At 37.5% G+C, this 22,136-nt stretch overlaps 1 protein-coding gene across 2 annotated transcripts in view; it reads left to right on the forward strand.

The window, feature by feature from the left end:
- dtna (dystrobrevin, alpha) overlaps positions 1 to 22,136 on the forward strand; it is a 480,591-nt gene that overhangs the window by 158,517 nt on the left and 299,938 nt on the right. Inside the window, exons 2-3 of one of the 2 annotated variants that reach the window (XM_039754468.1) lie at positions 15,720 to 15,790; positions 19,646 to 19,785. Coding sequence is in view for 1 of the 2 variants with exons in the window: in XM_039754466.1 (XP_039610400.1) it covers positions 15,780 to 15,790 (11 nt within the window). In the remaining variant the exon portion in view is untranslated. The remainder of the gene's footprint in view (positions 1 to 15,719; positions 15,791 to 19,645; positions 19,786 to 22,136) is intronic. The other variant, XM_039754466.1, reaches the window with a different exon arrangement.

The following is a 22,136-nucleotide window of genomic DNA, read 5'->3' on the forward strand; positions in this document are numbered from 1 at the left end:
CCACGCACACAAAGACTGTTCTTCCTGAGGAAGTTAAAGAAATTTGGTATGCCAACCAAAATTCTCAACAATTTCTACAGGGGTATAATAGAGTGCTCTATTATTGTATGGCACGGTAACTGCTCTTTGCAGGAAAAGAAGGCACTTCAACATTTAATTCAAACTGTACAGCACATTTCTGGAGCAATCGTCCCCTCCCTATAGGACATTTACACCAGTAGGGTCATCAGGAGGATGCACAACATAATTTAAGGACAACACACATCCTCAACATACGCTTTTCACGCTGCTTCCCTCAGGGAGGCGCTACAGGAGTGTGAAATCACGCACTTCAAGGCTGACACACAGTTTTTTTTCCACAAGCAATTAGACTCTTGAACAATGCCAAAAGTTAAAGTCAATGCAAACCATAACTCATAGCCTCATAATTGTACTGACAGCTGCGGTATGTCATCAGGCACTGTGCACTTTATCTTGTAATCTTATAACTGTAATTGCTATTTATTTTTATACTTTTTTTTTTCTCTTCTGTCTTTGCATTTGAAGGTGAGTAAGCTAAGTAAGAATTTCATTACATGGTTTTAACATGTGTATTTTATTGTGCATATAACGATAAACTTCTTGTAATATCAGAAAGGTTGGATTTTGTCTTTAGTCACAGGGGTGAGCCCTGTGTGCATGAGAGCTGACAACCAATGATTGCTCATCCAGAAGTATAATGCATAGAATGGAGCAATGAGGAGTATGGCATGCTCTTGGACCTCACAGCCAGAAGAGAACCACTTCTGTCTCATCTGTCTTGTTTTACATACCACAGCAGAATGGAAAAAAGAAAAAAGGGATGAAATTGTGGCTAAACTCACCATACATATTATGTTATCCTTTTGTATACCTCTAGCTTCGTCAGCCAGCATACAATTTTGTCAGATGGGCATCTAAGTATGCTAAAAAGTTGTCACACAGTTTCTAAATTTGGCATTCCCAGCGATTTATCAGTCGTGTAAATCAAAATAGTCCTGTGACAAGGTCAGCAACTCCAGTTGCTGTACTCAGATCTGACATGCCCTGCAACTAGAAGCCACATAATGTGGCACTGGTTTAATTGTTTCCGGCTACATCCATTCAAAGGTAAGAAGACCATAGTCCTGGTCTCATTCTTGAAATATTGCCCTGCTGGACCTTAGCTTGTTGGAAATTTGCTGAATTTAGGAGTTATCCACAGCATAGTACCTGGCACGTCTTCACTAATTTTCAAGTAAAGGAAAAGAGAAGCTAAAGGGTGTTTTAAGCCCAGATTTTTTAATTCACTTATAATCGTTCACACATGAAATAACGGCACCATAGAGCTGTAAGTTACCATTCTTTGTGTGTTCATTGTATTTAAACAAATAAGTGGAAGCTGTAGTGGTAATTTAAATTTGCAGCATTTCTTACCTTTATGTAATTCTTGTTGACCATTGTGATTACTATTGCAGGGAAAAATTCTTACCAGCACAGCCATGAGGTCTCATCTGTCAACACCAGATTTCAGCAGAAAATAATTTAATTTTGATTGTCATCTCTAGCCAAAAATAATATGCCTGATGCTAAAAAATAAAAAAATAAACAGGACTTCTGTCAATTATATTTTTACACGTAGGGTTAAAAAAAAAAAACAGTTTTGCAGTCTAAAAGGAACGTAGCAAATACATTTCTGCAATATCTTGTGTGAAACAGAACCAAAATACTTCCATCCATCCATTTTCCAACCCGCTGAATCCGAACACAGGGTCACGGGGGTCTGCTGGAGCCAATCCCAGCGAACACAGGGCACAAGGCAGGAACTTCTTAAATTCTATTTCAAGGACACTCTAATTCTACAATTGCAGCATAATTTAGGATTTTTTTTAAATGTTATTGGAACAGATTAACTTGTTTTTAATCCTACTTTATTAGACATTTGCCCAATGGTTATCCTGCACAACTCTTTCCAAATATGATTTGACTGGTGTGTTAAGGTTTAGCCAAACATCTAGTATTGTGCAAGCGCATTTTGGAAAATCCTTTTGTCAACATTGCTACAATGCCTGTTGTCACATGACTTTAGCACTAACACCCCAAAGACCACAAAACACTTTAGTTCAAGTGCTGACTCTAAAATACATTTTTAAAGCCAGACCACACAGCTTCTTAGACATAAAAACTAAAAAGAAGTACACATGCAACCAATGTAAGTGTGAGATAGTGATTCACAATCATCCAGAAGGAATATGAATAATACCACTGAGTTCATAAAGATTTAGATCTCTTCTTTATGTCTAAGCACTCTAATTATCGTGTTGAGCAGATGTAATTCTATGATGTGCTGGTGAGAGAAAGACAAGCAATTCTCAAACCTATACCACCTGCCATTTGCCTTCTAGACTCAACATTTGTTTTCAGATTAAAGAGGCCACATGGTAGAATAAAGTCTATTAACTTGTTCAAGCTGTAATTTTTTTTCACAATAAAGCAGAACCCAGACTAAAAATGGAGATTTCATCCTATTTGGCACTTTTTTTGTCCTAATGTAATAAAGGGTTTTAGACCTGTTGTTTCTGTATTTAATTCTGGGTTTTTTCAAGTCTGGAACACATATATGCCTTAGTAGTTCCAAATATTATTTTATTAATATTATTTTTTATAGCATCGCATAGCCACCATTTTATTTGTTATTTTGAACACAAGTGCTGCCATTTTGTGTATTTTTCACAATGCTCTGGCTGTTTTTGTTTATGACAACGGTCCCATTGCTAGTCACGTGATCCCTACCACTATGAGATGTGGTGACACGTTATCAGATATTTCCTATATAAGATGACAGCCCATTGCTTCCTATATCTTAGTATTGAGATAAATCCAACAAGGTCAGTAAACGTTTGTTGGATAAAGAAATATTTAGGAAATAATTCTAGCCTGATATTTGAAGTAAGCTCTTATTTTGACTTGGAATTCTTGCATTTTGTTTTGGGATTTTGGTCACTCTATACTTCATTGTTTTATGCCTTAACTCCTGCCTTTTCATCCCCTCAAAGGCCTTCAGTGTATAGCTAGTCTCACCCACTTAATTTGACTTTTGTGTCTTGTTATCTTCATGGAATTTTACTTTTTGTGTCCCAATTTCTGCATTCATATTGAGTTCATACTGTGTGGCTTGATTTTCTGTGGAAATTAATTTCACTGACTTGTTTGATGTATCTCTTACTGTCTCAAACCCTTTCACACATGCAAGCTATTCAAAAAAAAAGCTATAGAAGCAAGTGAACCAGTCATAAACACTGATGATGATATATAAAAACCTAGAAGATTTTGGTCTTTACTATGTTTTTGTTTTCTAACGTTAGCTGCTTGAAAGTGTCAGAAAATTGTCCAAATTCTAAAAAAAAGACCACTTCTTGCCACTTTAGCCAAGGAGAAAACTGTTAAGCCTTCTAACCAACAGATTTGTCCCAAGTGTTATCTGATAACTGATGTTTCCCAGCAGCATAAGGAGTTATACAGTTAGACTGCCCTGAAACAGATGGTATGTGATGCTCACTGTGTGGAAACTGAGCTTAGTTTAATTTTTAGAAGTGGTTAAAATGTATCAACATACGTTTTAGATCCTTGCTGCTGCTTATTTGTATGTGGAGGTTTTTAGTTTCCCATCTCTAATATTGTTCATGGATCATATTTAAGTTTTTAATTCAAGTATTTCATTAAATAAATAGAAAAATGCACCTCTCAGCCTTTGCTCACTATACCCCTTTTTCTTTTACAGTATTTAATAAATAAATAAACAAACACTGTAATGTGACTAATCGCTGCCTACCCAGGACTGTTATTTTTGAACACTATCAATCCAAGAAATTCCTAGGTTGATGTAATGTGTAGGATTAAGTAAATTCCAGGAACTTCATGAGATGTCCATGTGTAAGAGACTTTTATGGTGGAATCAGAAAGTATTCAAATCTTTTCACTTTCTGCTCACTTTATTGTGCTGTAGATGTAATTTTAGATGGTAAAATGTGACATTTTGTCCATAATTTCACACTCAATAAACCCCTACGCATTTTCATAAAAGCTTATCAGAAATCAAAAACTGAAAGGAGTCTGAAAACCAGTTTAATTCACTGTATCTAAACAAATACAAATCTCAGAAGCCTTATGTGCCAACTTTTAATGAGCTTTCAGAGTTGCATAGTCACTTGCGCCTGAGCATCAAATGGTAGTGATGCCAATCTTCATAGACTGTAGAAAATGAGTAGGCAATAACCTTTTTTTATAAGATGTATAGCACCATGTTCTAATAAAGATTTTACTATAAATGCATAACTTAACTGTAATGGTCACCTTTCGTATGTATGTGATCCCTACTGATAATTTATTTTATGATGGTTTTTAGTGATTGATTTTTTTTTCATGATGTGTTAGCCTAATTTATGTGTTAACACAAAACTATGTATGTGTCAAATTCAACATACCTTGTGAAATTTTGCTGTGTCCTATGAACCAGCTTGGATGAACGTGTAATAGACCATCATATAATGGACACTGAGCATTTAGTGGAAAGTCAGGACTTAATTGCAGCAATTTGCCAGTTCTCATTTAAAGACTTCATGATATTTTTGTCTGTTTGAACTGAGTTACTGTTAATAAATGAGAAATTGTACATACTAAAAGAAGCTATTTGAACTATCAGGCCTGTTTTGTTAACAGGTAGAAAAGCTGAGCCAATATCCAGATATTTTTTAAAAGCTGCCAGGTATGTTACTTTAATACTTGGTGTTTTGTTCCAGATTAATACATTTTTTTTGTGAAGAAGTAATTCCCGGCATCCATGTTGAATGCATCTGCCCTTAATTTCCATCAGTGACCTTGGATGCATGATTTACTGTTTTACAGAAAGAAATTGCCAAATCAGCTATATTGATACCTTGGAGAATTGTGAACACCTGGATTTTGTCTAGGGTTGAGTAATTTGACCTAAATGTGATATCTTATATATTATATTGTGGACTTGAACCCGGACACAGACAGACGGACATCTTATGTTCACCCAACAAACGTTTATTATACAATATTTACACAAATAAAGTCAGCGCACTTCCCAGTGCCTTCAGCACCGTTCCCCCAAATGTCCAGGCCTCATAGTCCTTGTGCCTTTCTCCTGGCCTCCTCCAATCCTCTCTCCAGCTCTGTCCACTTCCACCCGACTTCCGCTCTCGACTGGACGGAGGCGGCCCCTTAAATAGGAACCCGGATGGGCTCTAGCTTCTTCCCGGCATTCCTCCGAAGACACACCCCAGTGTGGCAGAAATGCTGGCTGCGCACCCGGAAGCCCTCCGAGTGTCCCCTGTCTTCTTCCCCCCAGCACTTCATGATGTGGCGGAAGTGCTGGGCTCCAGACTTCTACAGGCACCAGGGCGCCGCCTGGCGGTGGCCACGGGTCCCTACAGGGCTGGGCTTCCAAGCCCTTTACCCGTGGCCACCAACATAACCAGGGCGGACGCCCCCTCGCAGTCTGGAGGAGGTACAAGCCCCCTTCGGTCCTCCTGGGCGAATATATATATATATATATATATATATATATATATATGTATATATATGTATATGTGTATGTATATGTATATGTGTATATGTATATAGTATATGTATATGTATATGTATATGTATATGTATATATATATGTATATGTATATATATGTATATGTATATGTATATATATGTATATGTATATGTATATGTATATATTGTAATAAGTGGAGACCAGAGACGCGGAAAGGTTTGGGGCAGCCACCCGTTTATTACGGTTTCCCGGCTGCAAAAGTCGTTGAGGCATTGCAATAGTAGTTTACAACACAGAGTCCAAAACAGAACTGCCTGCCTAAGCCAAGGCAGTGAGCTTTATAGTGCAGAGGGCGGAAATGATGTCGTCCTCTGGGCCGGAACTGGAAGTGACATCATCCTTGGGGCCGGAACCGGAAGTGACCTCATTCTTGGGGCCGGAACCGGAAGTGATGTGTCCTTCCTGAAAATGGCGGTTCCTGGTGGGATTTCCCGGGTAAGACCTGTAGAGAACTCAGAAAGAGCGTCAGTGCACCCCCCCTGGGCAGATGTATAAACAATATTTCCTAAGCCCTTCAGCTGCTTCCCATGCACACGTGTGTGACAATATATATGTATATGTATATATATATATATGTATATGTATATATATATATATATGTATATGTATATATATATATATATATATATATGTATATGTATATATATATATGTATATATATATGTATATATATATATATATGTATATGTATATATATATGTATATATATATATATATATATGTGTATATATATATATATATATACATACTACATACTACTACATATACTAATAAAAGGCAAAGCCCTCACTCACTCACTCACTCACTCACTCACTCACTGACTCATCACTAATTCTCCAACTTCCCGTGTGGGTGGAAGGCTGAAATTTGGCAGGTTCATTCCTTACAGCTTCCTTACAAAAGTTGGGCAGGTTTTATATCGAAATTCTACGCGTAATGGTCATAACTGGAAGCAGTTTTTCTCCATTTACTGTAATGGAGATGAGGTTCAACGCCGGGGCGGAGTTTCGTGTGACATCATCACGCCTCCCACGTAATCACGCAGTACATAGAAAACCAGGAAGAGCTCAAAAAAGCGCTTAAGAAAACATGCATTATATAATTGAGAAGGCAGCGAAACAATAAGAAGCGAAGCGAGTGACATATACAACCATATTCATGAGTTCTGCTACTTCGGAAACAAAGCACGATGTAAACCTACACTTTAAATTAAGTTCATAGACAGGCTGCCGCTGGCGTTTGTAATTTAGTGCCTGCCCATATAAGGCCGTCCGTCAGCGGCAATCCAATAGCAAACTGCCACAGGTAAATAGTCACGGGTGAAGGACTGTGCATATGGAGAGGAAGATGAGATGGTCAGGGTGGTGTTTGACACAAACTCAGCGAAACTGCGAGAGAAAGTTTTAAGTGCCAGGACTAAGGTAGCATTAAATACAGCCACGGACATAGCACGAGATGGCACCAGCACAGCTGGGAACCTTCGATGCATGTACACCGAGTGGCTCACGTGAACTGACGCAGTGCACAGATAAAAGGCAACAGTTCCAAAGAGCTGAACAAAACCGAATTACACAATTGAAAAGGCAGCAAAAATATGAAGCGTCTGATAAGCATATTCATAAATCCAGCTACTGCGGAAACAAAGCACACGGTGGAAAAAGTCAATGTCCCGCTAAAGGAAGACAGTGTAAAAAACCCGTGCATGCAGTGTGTCAGGTCTCAGATAAAGAAGAAGACGAGCTGTTTATTGATGCAGTAAGAAACGAATCGATGAATGAAACCTGTCATCTTTACAACGATTGACAAACACGGAATGTAACTTGAACACAACACATCCTACAAATACGAACCTGATTGAAAGAAATAATGATAATCAAATCCTTGATGACAGCAACACTCAGTAATACTCACAAAACAAATACTGTATATTGACAGTCATGTTACGTTATTTTTAAAATGTTCCCTTTTCTTTTTCTAGCTTTTTAACACACTACTTCTCCGCTGCGATACGCGGGTATATATATATATATGTATATATATATATCCCGATCTACATACTCGAATAATGGATACTTTATTCGCCATCAATGATTGTTTTGGTAAAGCCATACTCAGTGTATTCATTAGATGAACGGTAAAAAAGTAAGAGCGAGGGAGGATGACTTATTGAGGCATGCAGGCTGTAGTGCGCCAACTCTATCTGAATTGCGCGATCACATTTGAAAAAACATATCTTTTCAAGTTCTATTTAGTCCATATGTGTCAAACTCAAGGGCCGCGGGCCACATCCGCCCGGCGTAATTATATCCGCCCGAGATCATTTTATATACTGTATTATTGTTATTAAAGCCGGGTATATGAAGCGCTGGTAACACAATAAACTACAGATCCCATAATGCAGCGCTTCAGCTGCCTTGCATCAGGGTAACCTGAATGCAATTCAGAAGATACAGAAAACAGCATAATTAAATAAGAATCTGACACTTCAGCGGACGCTTTAACCCGTGCACAATCACAAAGTGATTTCAAGTGAAGCTGCTTTTATGGGAGACACAAATGCACCAGTTCACCTTGCCCCACTTTCCCTGTTGCCAAGTACTGTTAAACCAAGTCGTCACTACGGTGTTCCCAAATACGCACTTTGCTGATAAACTGAGCGCACTGCGCACTGAGTTTGCACGGCGCTTTGGTGACTTTGATGAACAAAAAAAGTCCGTCTACATGCGGCTCGAACCTTGTGCATGTTTGGTAGCACATATCTGTGTGAGAAGCTCTTCTCAGTGATAAAGACTAACAAAACAGCACACAGGAGTCGCCTCACTGATGAGCACCTGCAATCCATCCTGAGAATCTCCACAACACAGAACCTCACAGCAAACAGAAACAAACCTGTGGCCAAAAAGATGCCAGGCGTCCAGCTCTAAAATGACATATGAGCAAAGACAACTGAATGATTTGATTTGTTATTGCACGTAAGAGCGGAGTCAACCGTTTTAACAAACAGCGTATTGCACTGATAATGAAATAGCTGTGTGTGTATATATGTAGATATGTATGTATATGTATATATATGTTTATATATGTGTGTGTGTATATATGTATATATATATATATATATATATATATATGTTTATGTGTGTGTGTGTAAATATATATATATATATATATGACAACAACACTCATCACTCACAACAGTGACAAAACAATTACATTGACAATCAGGTTACGTTATTTTCAAAATGTTTCCTTTTCTTTTCATTGCTTCTTTAACACACTACTTCTCCGCTGCGAAGCGCGGGTATTTTGCTAGTATTTAATAAAAATGAACTGAAATACTGCATTAATATTCTCAGATTTTGTTTTCAGGTGTAATTTAGTCCCCACCAATGCGGGTCTCTGTCAAAAGCATCAGTTTGATCTTCAGGGTTATTCTGAGATGTAATATGTCCTTTATAGTGTTGTACACCTTTACTTGACTGCAGCCAGTGGTCTGTATATACAGCTGCATTAGAATTTTTCACGCTTAACCCTTTAAGAGGGTCCTCATGTTATTAAAGATGAGGTTTTAGCCTGAAAAAGCCTTTTCATACTCTATAGTTTTTGGCTTTATAGTAGGAGGCAATTTTACAACAACCTCTATTATATCTTTTATAAGCCCAAAGTACATATCACTTAATTAATGGTGAGCATCTTTTTTTGTGTTTAAACCAGATTAATTTCATTCATTTTCTGTGACTGCATAAGGTAAGAAAAGTTTGTAATGGAGTGTAGCCCTCTGATTTCCGAAGGTAAATATCTCATTTCCTAAGCCCAAACACTTGTGATTGAAGCATCATTGGAACATTCAGGCAATCACATGTGATCAACAAGCTTGTGGATATTTTAGGTCATTCTCTCCATGTAGAAAGCCCTGTCAGTTCAAGAGTTACCTGCTGCATCAGTGAACAACTTTGATACTCTAGTATTGATCCACTCGTCCTTAATACACCAGGCTTTAGACCGGAGCTACAGCCGTTTGGTGGGCTATAAGCAGCTGCCTTTAAAAGTGACGCCAGTTAAGATCATACTGTACATGAATTTCCTCTTTTGTTTGTATCAAATTGTTTTTTGATTATGAAAATATTGCAGTTATCAAAGAACTGACACATCTGGTACTCTGCTGATTTTTACGGGTCTTTACTTTGGTTGCCCAGGTATTAAAAAGCAAAGGGCCCTTTTTCCTGAACTACCGATTTGTCCACCCCTTTCTTTACATGAAACCACATCAGATCTTTCAAAGTTTTGTAGGTATTACTCATGTTATGTCAAAAATATATTTCCAATGTATATTGGCCATGTGTGACAAAGTCAGCCATTAAACAAATTAAACCATTGGAAAGATCGTGATTCACTTTGTAAATTTACAAAATATGAAGCTGGTGTTTTAAAACTCAGTATATTTGCTAGGGTTTGAAACATGCCCTATTTTACTACAGAAAGAAATGCACACTACCTATAATATAATCGCAGACCTCTATAATACAAATATAAAAATGGATTTATATGTGTATTTTATATCTAAATAGGCAATGTTTATATTTTGCTATATTCTGCAAAACCCGGTTTTACCATTTCACTCTTCATAAAATGGTCATTAAAACAAATACTTGTTTATTTTATGAAGCTATGTGTTATTTATTCAGTGTTTAAATGTTAAAAGAGTTTACATCAGTCTTTTGATAATTACAGTACATTTAAATGAGTGTTGTTTAGTGTTATTTTGAAGTTAGTCAAGAGGTTGCCTTCCTTCGTAAAAACTGGACACCACTAGTTTGGCACAAGGCGTGGTATAAAATCCCACATGTGGAGAAACTGTACCACATAACTGCAGGAAAACATCTTTGCAAGCCAGTATAGGGAGGTGGGTACAGTTAGTGGGTATAGACCTGTTTAGAATGGTGCCTATGAAGTGAAGTAAGCATTGCCATCGTGCTAGCATCTTGGCTGATGCAAGAACAACTTTTCCCTATTCTAACACAGAAAGGGATGCCAAGAGGTCACCGGGGACCATCTTGCACATTTAAGGGTGAGGTTAAGGAGGGTGGGACTTGGTTTGGAGTTATTTGCCACTTTTGCTCCTTTGGGAAAATAGGAACTCAACTTTTGAAGCAATCCCCTATAAGGGTCGCAGAGACCTTAGTTTAGGAAATTTTACATTAGGAATAGGTTGTGGGCCTGAATGGTCAGGAAGTATAATATGACAGAATTCTTCCAGGGTTTGCTAATTATGTAGCTATTTTTCCATCTTTTGGTACAAGGCTACATAAAGAAGCTTTTGTCCTGGTATAATTATTGTGTTTTCAATCCAATTAATGCCATTTACACATACACACACTGCATATAAAATGTATTTTGTATATACAGTATATATATATATATATATATATATACACATACATCCGAATGCATAATTTAATAATTTATTTGAAAAAGATAAACCCTCACATAAGGTGAAATATTTCAATATTTTTTTGTTTTATTGATGATGATTATGGTAGATAGCTCATGAAAATCAGAAATCCAGTTAATCTAATCCAATAATCTCATATTATTAAAATGCCAGTAACGACGCATGCAGTGAATACACTTGACACTTGAGCATTCCTAGTATTCACTCTTTCTCTGTACGTTTAGCATTTGTTTGCTCAGGGGTTGATGCGCTTGCTGCTTCCTGAGCATCTCTTCTTTTCTCCATCCTAGCGGCCCGCTTCTTCTCTTCTTTCGTCTGCATCTTTTCACGTTAAAACTTATTAAGTCAGTGTTTGTGTTGCAATTAGTACGTTTTCTTTAATTTTTCACAAGCTGGCACTTAAGTCTTCAATGTGCCTCAAGAATGATTTAAGATATGAAGAGGTAGGAGAAGTAATGGCGAAGGTGGTAAGGATGAGATCAGCGTGTGCTGCCCTGCTGGCCACTGTCAAGAGTTGATTCTATAATAAAATAAAGTAAAAATAAAAACAGGAATAACCTTGGAGGTCAATCATCACCCACAAAAGCACATAGTAGACGTGACATAGTATATGTGTACCAAATTTCAGGTCAATAGGTCAAATGGTTTGATAGCTACAGGTGATTAAAATCCTGGACAGACAAACAAACAGCCACGGTAGCTTATTATATATAAAGATTACCAACGATCAATCAAAAAAGGATTCATAATACAGAAATGTTCAACTTCTAAATAGTGTGTTCATTTCTACAATCAATACTTGGTTGGGGCTTCTTTACCACAAATTACTACATCAATGTGGCATTGCATAGAGGCAATTAGCTTGTGGCATTGCTGAGGTGTTATTGAAGCCCAGGTTGATTTGATAGTGGTCTTCAGCTCATCTGTATTTTTGGGTTGGGTTTGTCTCACCTTCAGTACCCTAGAGATTCTATATGGGGTCTAGGTCAGACGAGTTGGCTGGCTAATAAAGTAATACCATTGTGAGCAAACTGTTTGGTAGTAGTTTTGGCTCTGTGGGTAGGTTATAAGTCCTGCTGGGAAAAGAAACCGGCATTTCCATATAGCATGTCAGCAGATGGAAGCGTGAAGTGCTGTAAAATCTCCTGGTAGACAGCTGTGTTGACTTTGGACTTGATAAAACACAGTGGAGCATCACCAGCAGATGACATGGCTCACCAAATCACCAATCACTACAGAAACTTCAGACACCTTGAACTTCAGTGGATTTCAAACACCTTGGATTCTGTGTTTCTCCACTCTTCATCCAAACTTTAGGAACTTGATTTCCAAATGAAATGCAAAATGTGCTTTCAACTAAAGAGAGAACTTTGCACCACCAAGCAACAGTCCAGTTCTTTTTTTCCTTATCCCAGGTAAGATGCTTCTGATGTTGTCTCTGGCTCAGTAGTGCTTCATATTAGGAATGTGACAGTTAGAGCACCTTTCCTGAAGATGTCTGTGCGTGGTAGCTCTTGATGCACTGTCACCAGCATAAGTCCACTCCCAAGTTCTTGAATCTACTTTTCTTGACAGTCCTCTCAAGGTTGCCATTGTCCCTGTTGCTTTTGCACCTTTTCCTATCACATTTTTCCCGTCCAATCAATTTTCCATTTATATGCTTCAAAACAGCGCTCTGCAAACAGCCAGCCTTCTCAGCAGTGATCTTCTTTGGCTTACACTTGTTTGGACGGTGTAGATGATCATCTTCTGGACAATTGTCAAGTTAGCAGTCTTCCCCATGATTGTGGTTGTGTGTACTGACCTAGACCGAGAATTGCACTGTATTTTTACTGTTTGAACAGCAATTTACTCAAACTTGAAATGAGATATTCTAACAATTTAAGGTACTGGATTTCTGATTTTCATAATCATCAACATTAAAACAAAAAAAAGCTTAACATATTTGGCTTTACGTGTAATGAATATAGCATATATGAAGTTTTACCTTTTTGAAATAAATTATGGTTATTCTTATTGATACATTATCAAGTGAACTGTTTTGGCTACAGTTTTGTGTCTGTATATTTTATATCACACAGAAGGGGAGTATTACAGGTTGTTTACAATAATTTGTGGATTTTATAGCCGATGATGTGAAGCAATGTGCACACTTATTATTCATTTTCTGTCTGTTCTTTCATTCTGACACATTGCTGGGTACCAAGCACAAGGCATACCCACCATTATAGTAAAGATTGACTATCCAGCAGTAAATCGATGTCAGATGTTATATGTCCTTTCATTCAAAGTAGCCTATTGCCCGTGTGCAACATGAATCTTGACAGTTTTTAATTACCTTACAATCAATGCATTGATAAAGCATTTCAAAATCTGTGCGTTATAATGAATTGTCTAGTTGAAGTACAGAATTAATACTCATATAACTTATAGCTTTCAGTCTCACAATATCATTCACACTCCATCTGTAACATACTATGTAAGCAATCCCAGCCTAATAGCCCAGTCTTGTAAACGCAGCCTCGCTTGAACCTATTCTCAGTACATGAATATGAAGTATGCATATGCCATTCAACCATTTTGAAAGGTGTTCCTTGGTCATTGTTTATGTCACTTTAAATGTGTGATCTATTTCGAGATTTTGAGCCTCTCTATTCATCTTTCTCTGGATCTTTGACGACTGGACCTGCATGTTGTTTTCTAATCTGATTGTATTTACGAGGCTTGCAAGGGGAATTCAGGGCACCATTGCTAGGACCTTTAAATACATTGTGGTAAGAGTGCAAGGAGAGGAGCAGACTAAAGATAAACACTTAACTTCACAAAAGTATTTTTCAGTAATTTGGTACAAGTCAATGACGACGGACCCTCATTGTATTTTTGCTGGCACTGCACGTAGACATTGTGCTCTGAAATGCATGTCTAGTATCTGTCAGTCAGGGACAAATACACGTGCCTGTTGATAGGTTTATGAAAAATGATAATAATGTTCATAAGTTTTTTCACATTAAATTGTTTCATTCCTTTCTTTTTTAATACCTCAGCCAGAGAATACAGATACCATATGATTGCAAGTATGAAACTGATTACTAGTTTATAATGCTTTTAATAATGAAAACTTCATTCATCCATCCATTTTTGTAGTTATCTGGTTTCGATTTTATGAGACCTCACTGACTTCCATACACATAGTCACTTATGCAGCTCCACTTTAGGATCACTGGTTTAAATTTGGATAAATATCACAAGGCAACCGATTGTAATATATAAAACAAAAAAGTCTCTGTGCACTTCATGTGTAGTCATAATAAATCTAGACAGACAAAACTGGATAAATTCTCTGTCTGTAATTTGGTTTTCTCAAATCTACATTTTTTTTTAATTCATAGTGTTTCCTTCTTTTAATACAAGTTTATTCTTGCTGACAACAGAATATCACAACTTTCATAGCTTAAGGCCATATCACACTAGTTGGAGGGGGTATCAAACTTGATGATTGCAGTTGCTGATCTCTTCACTTGAGGATGTCAGATTACAATAGATGATAAAATAGACGATTTTCCAGCAACTTTTAGGACAGCCAGTAATGCTGTTGGCAGGGTTGGTTCTATTCATTTTTCACTTTTCATGGACATGTAAGTTCACCCGCAATCTCTGTCCTTTTTTTTCTTTTTTCAATTTTGTTATGGTATTTAAAACACAAGACATCAGACAGATAAGCCTCCCTTCTGGCTATATCCAAAACACCCATGTTCTGTATTCCTCATAGCTGCATTACATGTATTGTATTTCCAGGTGATCAGATCTCGCAAACACACGATCCTGTCAATACAACTTAAGACAAAATCAGAGTCGCAAACTGGTTGGACTGAGTCGTTGGGCAAGTCTGACTACATAACTGGATTCATAGGCGCATGCTGTGGCTGCTCTCAACTCACTAAGATTGTGTAAATGATCTCCACAAGTGAAACTCCATGGAGAAGATCGTTAAACATTACAGGGACTTTCTTATAAAAAAAATTAGTTCATATACTAAATGATGCTTTGGGATGAACAATGGCTTGTGAGGACCTCAGTGCATTTTAATCGGATATCCATCCTTCCATTTTCTAACCCGCTGAATCCGAACAGAGGGTCACGGATATATTAGACCAATTACACCTACACAAAGATGTGGTTCAGTACAGTCAGCCAAATAAGATGACCCAGTCTGCTTTTTGTCCACCTACTGGTTATAGTAATATTGATAGGTAACAATGTCCTGCCCACTAACTATCTACTCACTCAAAATGATTAAAATTATTTTGCTATTTATTCATTTTAACTTTTAGTGGTGCTTAGAATTCTTCTGTAATTGCTGTTATTCATTTTCTTTTAATTACCACACATTATTCTTTGTACAGTTGAAATAAGTGGTAACCTTTGGATTTGTTTAAATTTACGATATTTGTATGCAACTTGACTTACAAATTACAAACAGAAATATACTTTAAATGTTGGTACTGAGTCAAATATATGTTAAGGCTAGGGGTAAAAATCATTAGTGATACTGAATGCATAAAATTAAAAAGGTTATGAAAAGTTGATTATGTTACTTATGTTAGTTGTTTAGATATTTCCTTAATGATTTTTTTTCCTTTCTAGAGCTGTCTTGATTTACGCCATACACCCCTGGACTTACAGGAAACATACCGCTTTCATCAGATGTCTGCAAGGTAAGCTTGCTGTAAAAATGTTCAAAAACAAACTGGAGAAAGCTTTCAGAGTTGTGTACAAAGGGTTCAATATAAAGGTTTCTTAGAAAGGTGTAGATTTTTTAATAGTTATGTAGGTTTCTTGATAACTTGTAAAAGTAAAGAAATTATAGAAATTTGTTTTGAAAGTGGAGTTGCATAACTCTAACTCTGACCATCCATTTGGTTGCTATACAGCATGTTTGGTTTTCTGTATGTTGTGTATTTTCATGGTAGCTAAATGTTTCATGCTGCCACCAAACGGGTCGAGGTCCAGCCTAGTCATTTTCTATTTTCAGTTTGTACATTCTCCCCTTTGTCATCCTAAAGGCTTACATACAGTGGTGTGAAAAACTATTTGCCCCCTTCCTGATTTCTTATTCTTTTGCATGTTTGTCACACAAAATGTTTCTGATCATCAAACACATTTAACCATTAGTCAAATATAACACACGTAAACACAAAATGCAGTTTTTAAATGATGGTTTTTATTATTTAGGGAGAAAAAAAAATCCAAACCTACATGGCCCTGTGTGAAAAAGTAATTGCCCCCTGAACCTAATAACTGGTTGGGCCACCCTTAGCAGCAATAACTGCAATCAAGCGTTTGCGATAACTTGCAATGAGTCTTTTACAGTGCTCTGGAGGAATTTTGGCCCACTTATCTTTGCAGAATTGTTGTAATTCAGCTTTATTTGAGGGTTTTCTAGGATGAACCTCCTTTTTAAGGTCATGCCATAGCATCTCAATTGGATTCAGGTCAGGACTTTGACTAGGCCACTCCAAAGTCTTCATTTTGTTTTTCTTCAGCCATTCAGAGGTGGATTTGTTGGTGTGTTTTGGGTCATTGTCCTGTTGCAGCACCCAAGATCGCTTCAGCTTGAGTTGACGAACAGATGGCCGGACATTCTCCTTCAGGATTTTTGGTAGACAGTAGAATTCATGGTTCCATCTATCACAGCAAGCCTTCCAGGTCCTGAAGCAGCAAAACAACCCCAGACCATCACACTACCACCACCATATTTTACTGTTGGTATGATGTTCTTTTTCTGAAATGCTGTGTTCCTTTTACACCAGATGTAATGGGACATTTGCCTTCCAAAAAGTTCAACTTTTGTCTCATCAGTCCACAAGTTATTTTCCCAAAAGTCTTGGCAATCATTGAGATGTTTCTTAGCAAAATTGAGACGAGCCCTAATGTTCTTTTTGCTTAACAGTGGTTTGCGTCTTGGAAATCTGCCATGCAGGCAGTTTTTGCCCAGTCTCTTTCTTATGTTGGAGTCGTGAACACTGACCTTAATTGAGGCAATTGAGGCCTGCAGTTCTTTAGAAGTTGTCCTGGGGTCTTTTGTGACCTCTCAGATGAGTCGTCTCTGCGCTCTTGGGGTAATTTTGGTTGGTTGGCCGGCCACTCCTGGGAAGGTTCACCACTGTTCCATGTTTTTGCCATTTGTGGATAATGGCTCTCACTGTGGTTCGCTGGAGTCCCAAAGCTTTAGAAATGGCTTTATAACCTTTACCAGACTGATAGATCTCAATTACTTCTGTTCTCATTTGTTCCTGAATTTCTTTGGATCTTGGCATGATGTCTAGCTTTTGAGGTGCTTTTGGTCTACTTCTCTGTGTCAGGCAGCTCCTATTTAAGTGATTTCTTGATTGAAACAGGTGTGGCAGTAATCAGGCCTGGGGGTGGCTACGGAAATTGAACTCAGGTATGATACACCACAGTTAGGTTATTTTTTAACAAGGGGGCAATTACTTTTTCACACAGGGCCATGTAGGTTTGGATTTTTTTTCTCGCTAAACAATAAAAACCATCATTTAAAAACTGCATTTTGTGTTTACTTGTGTTATATCTGACTAATGGTTAAATGTGTTTGATGATCAGAAACATTTTGTGTGACAAACATGCAAAAGAATAAGAAATTAGGAAGGGGGCAAATAGTTTTTCACACCACTGTATTTGAGCTGACTTGGTATAAGTGTGCTGCATCAGTGAAGCCTGCATGGGGTTGGCTCTTTACTGTCAGGATCAACTCTACCACTTTTCTTATAAGAGAAAGAAATACAGTGGATTCAGAAAGTATTCAGACCCCTTCACTTTCTGTACACTTTACAGTGTACATTTATATGGATAAATTTAACATTTTGCTCATCAATATACATTTAATGACCAATAATGACAAAGTAAGAGCAAATTTTCAGAAATTATTTTTACATTTACTAACAATCAAAAACTAAAATCTTTCATTCATATAAGTATTCAGATCCTCTGCTCTGGCACTATGGATTGTGGCCAACTGCATCCTGTTCACGTTAATTTTTGTGGCAAATTGAATTAATTGGATTTATGTTTAAACTGAGTAACCAAGTAAGAAGGGCCTTAGTCAGTGAGGAGACCAAGAACCATACAATCACACTAACAGTGCATCAGAATTCCTGTGCTTTGATGGAAGAACCTGTCCGAAGGATGGCCATCTCAGCAACACTTCATCATTCAGATATTTATTTCAGAGTGGCTAGATGGAAGTCACTCATGAGTCAGAGGCTTGTAACAGTTTAAAGGAACCCTGAGACCATGAGAAAAAAAAGATCCTCTAGTCTGAGAACAAAAACTGAACTGTTTAGGCAGAACTTCAAGCACGATGTCTGGCAGTAGGCACTGCTCATCACCTACTTAATACCAATCTCATGGTAAAGAGTGATGGTGGCAGCATCAGACTGTGGAGGTGCTTCTCAGCAGCAAGAACAGGGAAGCTGGTCAGAATTGAGTAAAGAATGAATGTAGCCAAATGCAGAGGAGAGGTCCTTGAAAACCTATGTCAGAGTGCATGCAACGTCAGCCTGAGGCAATGGTTCACCTTTCAGCATGACAATGACCCAAACCATACAGCGAAGACAATGCTGGAGTGGCTGCAGGACAAATCTCTGAGTGTCCTTGTGTGGCCCAGACTTAAACCCCATTTGACATCTGTGAAGGGACGTGAAGGTGGCAGTTACAGGTGCTTCCCATTCTATCGAAAGTAACTGCCATGATGAATGGAATAAAGTTCCCAAATCCAGGTGTTTAAAGCCTTTAGAAATAAATCGAACACATGAAACTGTCATATCTGTCAGTGGGGCTTCTACAAAGTACTGACTTAAAGGTCTGAATACTTATGCGAATGAGAGATTTCAGTTTTTGATTTTTATTAAATTTGAGACCTTTTAAAAAACATTTTTTCATATTGTAAATATGAGTTATTAAGTGCAGATAGATTGGCAAAAATGTATCCATTTAAAATGAAATTTAAAACACAATAAAGTGTGCAGAAAGTGAAGTGGACTGAATACTTTCTGAATCTGCTGTATGTTCAGAAACTGTGTCTTGTTACTGAAATTATAGAAAACTGAAAGTTATCCAGATCATGGGAATGTTATTTTCCCTTCCAGGTTCATCCACCTATTTTCTATCCCTTTTGCCGATTTTATAATTGTCACAAACTTGTTAGTGTTGGCAAAAGTTGGAAGCCAACCCTGGATTTTGGATCATCAGCTCATTACAGTCTGTTGTCTAGAAAACCTCATTATCACTGTTGAGGACACTTTCAAAAATGAAACACACTAACTAGGTTTGTGGTAAAAATTTCACCCAGTATATTAGGATCTTGCATATTAATTATAGCAGTTTGTGTAGCCTACTGTTTGATCAAAATATGGAAGCTAGTGTTTTTTTTGCTGTTGAGCTGGCAGTGTATGGTAGATGTTAGATGCCAATGGATGTGTTTATAAACACAAGTGTTTTAACTTGAAATAGCATTTGGAGAAGCTGACACACACCTGTATTCTTTATTTTAGTGGACTAGAAGAGCTCACAGATACAACACTGCAGAGAGCTGATCTCAGAGGTTCTCCGGGTGATCCTAGAACTCTTGACCCCTTAAGCTCTAGTCCTCTGAGGAGGTGAACACCTGTACAGAGGGTCACCACCCCCAGGGGTATGTAATGCATGAATTTTAGAAAATGCTGTATTGGCTTAATATGATTTTAAAATTGCAAGGTTTACTCACTGAAAGAGCAGTTTGTGTTTGTTTGCTGGTAATATTTGCTTAGCTTTCAGCTACTGTGCATGGCTAATTCCTTTATCATGGCGCCGTTTTATATATGCCTCACATGTTCTCTGTCTGTGCTTGTACAGAAATTCAGAGACAGGACTATCCATTAGTAATCAGCTATGTGGAGATAACAAATAACCAGGTAGCAACAGATGGTTGAGCTCAGATGGTGGAAGTATTTAGACATACTGTACTGCTGGTTTTCTATTACTGAATCAGTTTTTAGCAGGATTTTTGCCTTTTTCTCTCGCTTCTGGTTTCTGTGTTTTCAGTGATTAGCTTTTTATCTTTTAGCCTTCTAACCATGATTTTTTGTGATTCCCTTATCCTGCTCACATTATTAAATGCATCATTAAAAATGTGTTGGCATAGAAGAAGTTACCAAACAGCTTGAAGAAGACAGTCACAAGTGCCAGGAAAGTCACTTCCAAATGGCAAGAGGTTGGTAGTTACTGCATTGATTCCGTGCCTGACAGATGATTTTGGGTGGTTGGTTCATTCTGTTCATGGTGGAATGATAAATGGTATAGTGCAAAGTTTCAGATGAGGGTTGGGCTTCACCGAACATCTAGTATAATAAATCATTTGATTTTCATGGTTGTGGTGACCAGAGTGAAATGGGAAAGACTGCAATGAGATCTCTTCTACACCAGGAATTTTCGACTAAAAAATTAAGACAAATTGAAAAGTTTACTGAGAGTAATGGAGAGTTGGTATGAAAGTATAAGGACTGAAGGTGAATTCCATGAACAGCAATGTGATAACTGGAAACTGGAGCTGTGGTGGAGCTTATGCATTGCCTTATGTTGTATCCATTTTCTTTGAAGGTAATTCCTTCTGGAAGAGTTTTCATTAAAAAAATGTAAACTAAGGGTGGTAAGTGGGCACTTAGTGTGATGGTATTGTAAGCGTCTTAGGGATGTGGTGGATTGTGATATATTAAGCAAACTCTGGAGTTCTTCTGAACAATGTAAGGAAGTTCTGCTTGTTTGGTGACATGTTGAAGGTGGGTGGAATGTGATGTGTTTGGCTGTATTCCCAAACATTGACCTCTTACTGACTTAATTTTTACCCTTCTTTATTTTGTTAGCAATGTCATTTGTATTGAACTTAATTAGTTAAAGATCATACAAATAAAACCTAAATATAAACATATAGTTGAATGACACTGGTGTTCATCATTCCCATACAGTCAATAAACGGTGTAACTGAAACATTTTAAGATATGTCAAATTACTAAAAAAAATTGTCTAAGGCCAAGCTATTTAATTCATGCATTTCATTGCTTGTTGGTAAGTAATGTCATAAAATTAGTACTCCTGACAATACAGGAAAAAAAGAATCTAAAAAGTAGAGGGAGAAGGGTGTAACAGATTGGAAAAATGTTAATGAAATACTCTACCCAAAAATAATGTTTTTTTTTAGTTTGTAGTGATGACCAAGAAAAGAATTGCAGAACAGAGATTAAAACAAAGTTTCTGACATAATCAGTGCCTATGGTGACCAACCCTGGACAAAATTGTCCATGAAAAAGTCTCCACATGTCAAGTCATCCAGCCATATGCTAATGGAATCCCTAATGTATGTATTTTTACTAAAATATTGTTAAATAAATAAGCCTTTTCCAGAAGTGGGTTATTTTTAAAACAAAAGCTTTGAAGTCTGGCAACTTAATGAATTCTGTTTAATGAAGGTTCTCTTTTTACTTGAGGAGGTTATCATTTCAGAGTCCTAGAGATAAGATAGTGATGCCAACTGGGATTTGAAAAGGTAAAATGGACACGCTCCTCCATAAATATTAGGGAACTCTGGATCTAGCTTAGAATGGTACAGAAAATACCGGTATTCATGTGTTGGTGTTTCTTTTTTGTTAGACATATTGGCCTTTTTGGTCGTGGTATAAGTGGGAGAAGGATAATCAGAGAGCACTTAATCTAAGTAAGAAAATAATATAGTTTATTAATAATTTAAAAATTATCAAAGGACAGCTTATATTCATAAAACCATATACAAGTAACATCCATCATCCATTATCCAATCCGCTATATCCTAACTACAGGGTCAAGTGGGGGTTGGGTCTGCTGGAGCCAATCCCAGCCAACACAGGGCACAAGGCAGGAAATAAACCCTGGGCAGGGCACCAGCCCACCGCAGTACAAGTAACATAGAACACAGAATCTGAGGTGTTTTTTTTGAGGAGGACCCAAGGTCCTGTCACATTATATCACGTTTCC

Source organism: Polypterus senegalus, chromosome 5 (genome assembly GCF_016835505.1).
Source record: "Polypterus senegalus isolate Bchr_013 chromosome 5, ASM1683550v1, whole genome shotgun sequence".
Taxonomy (NCBI): domain Eukaryota; kingdom Metazoa; phylum Chordata; class Cladistia; order Polypteriformes; family Polypteridae; genus Polypterus; species Polypterus senegalus.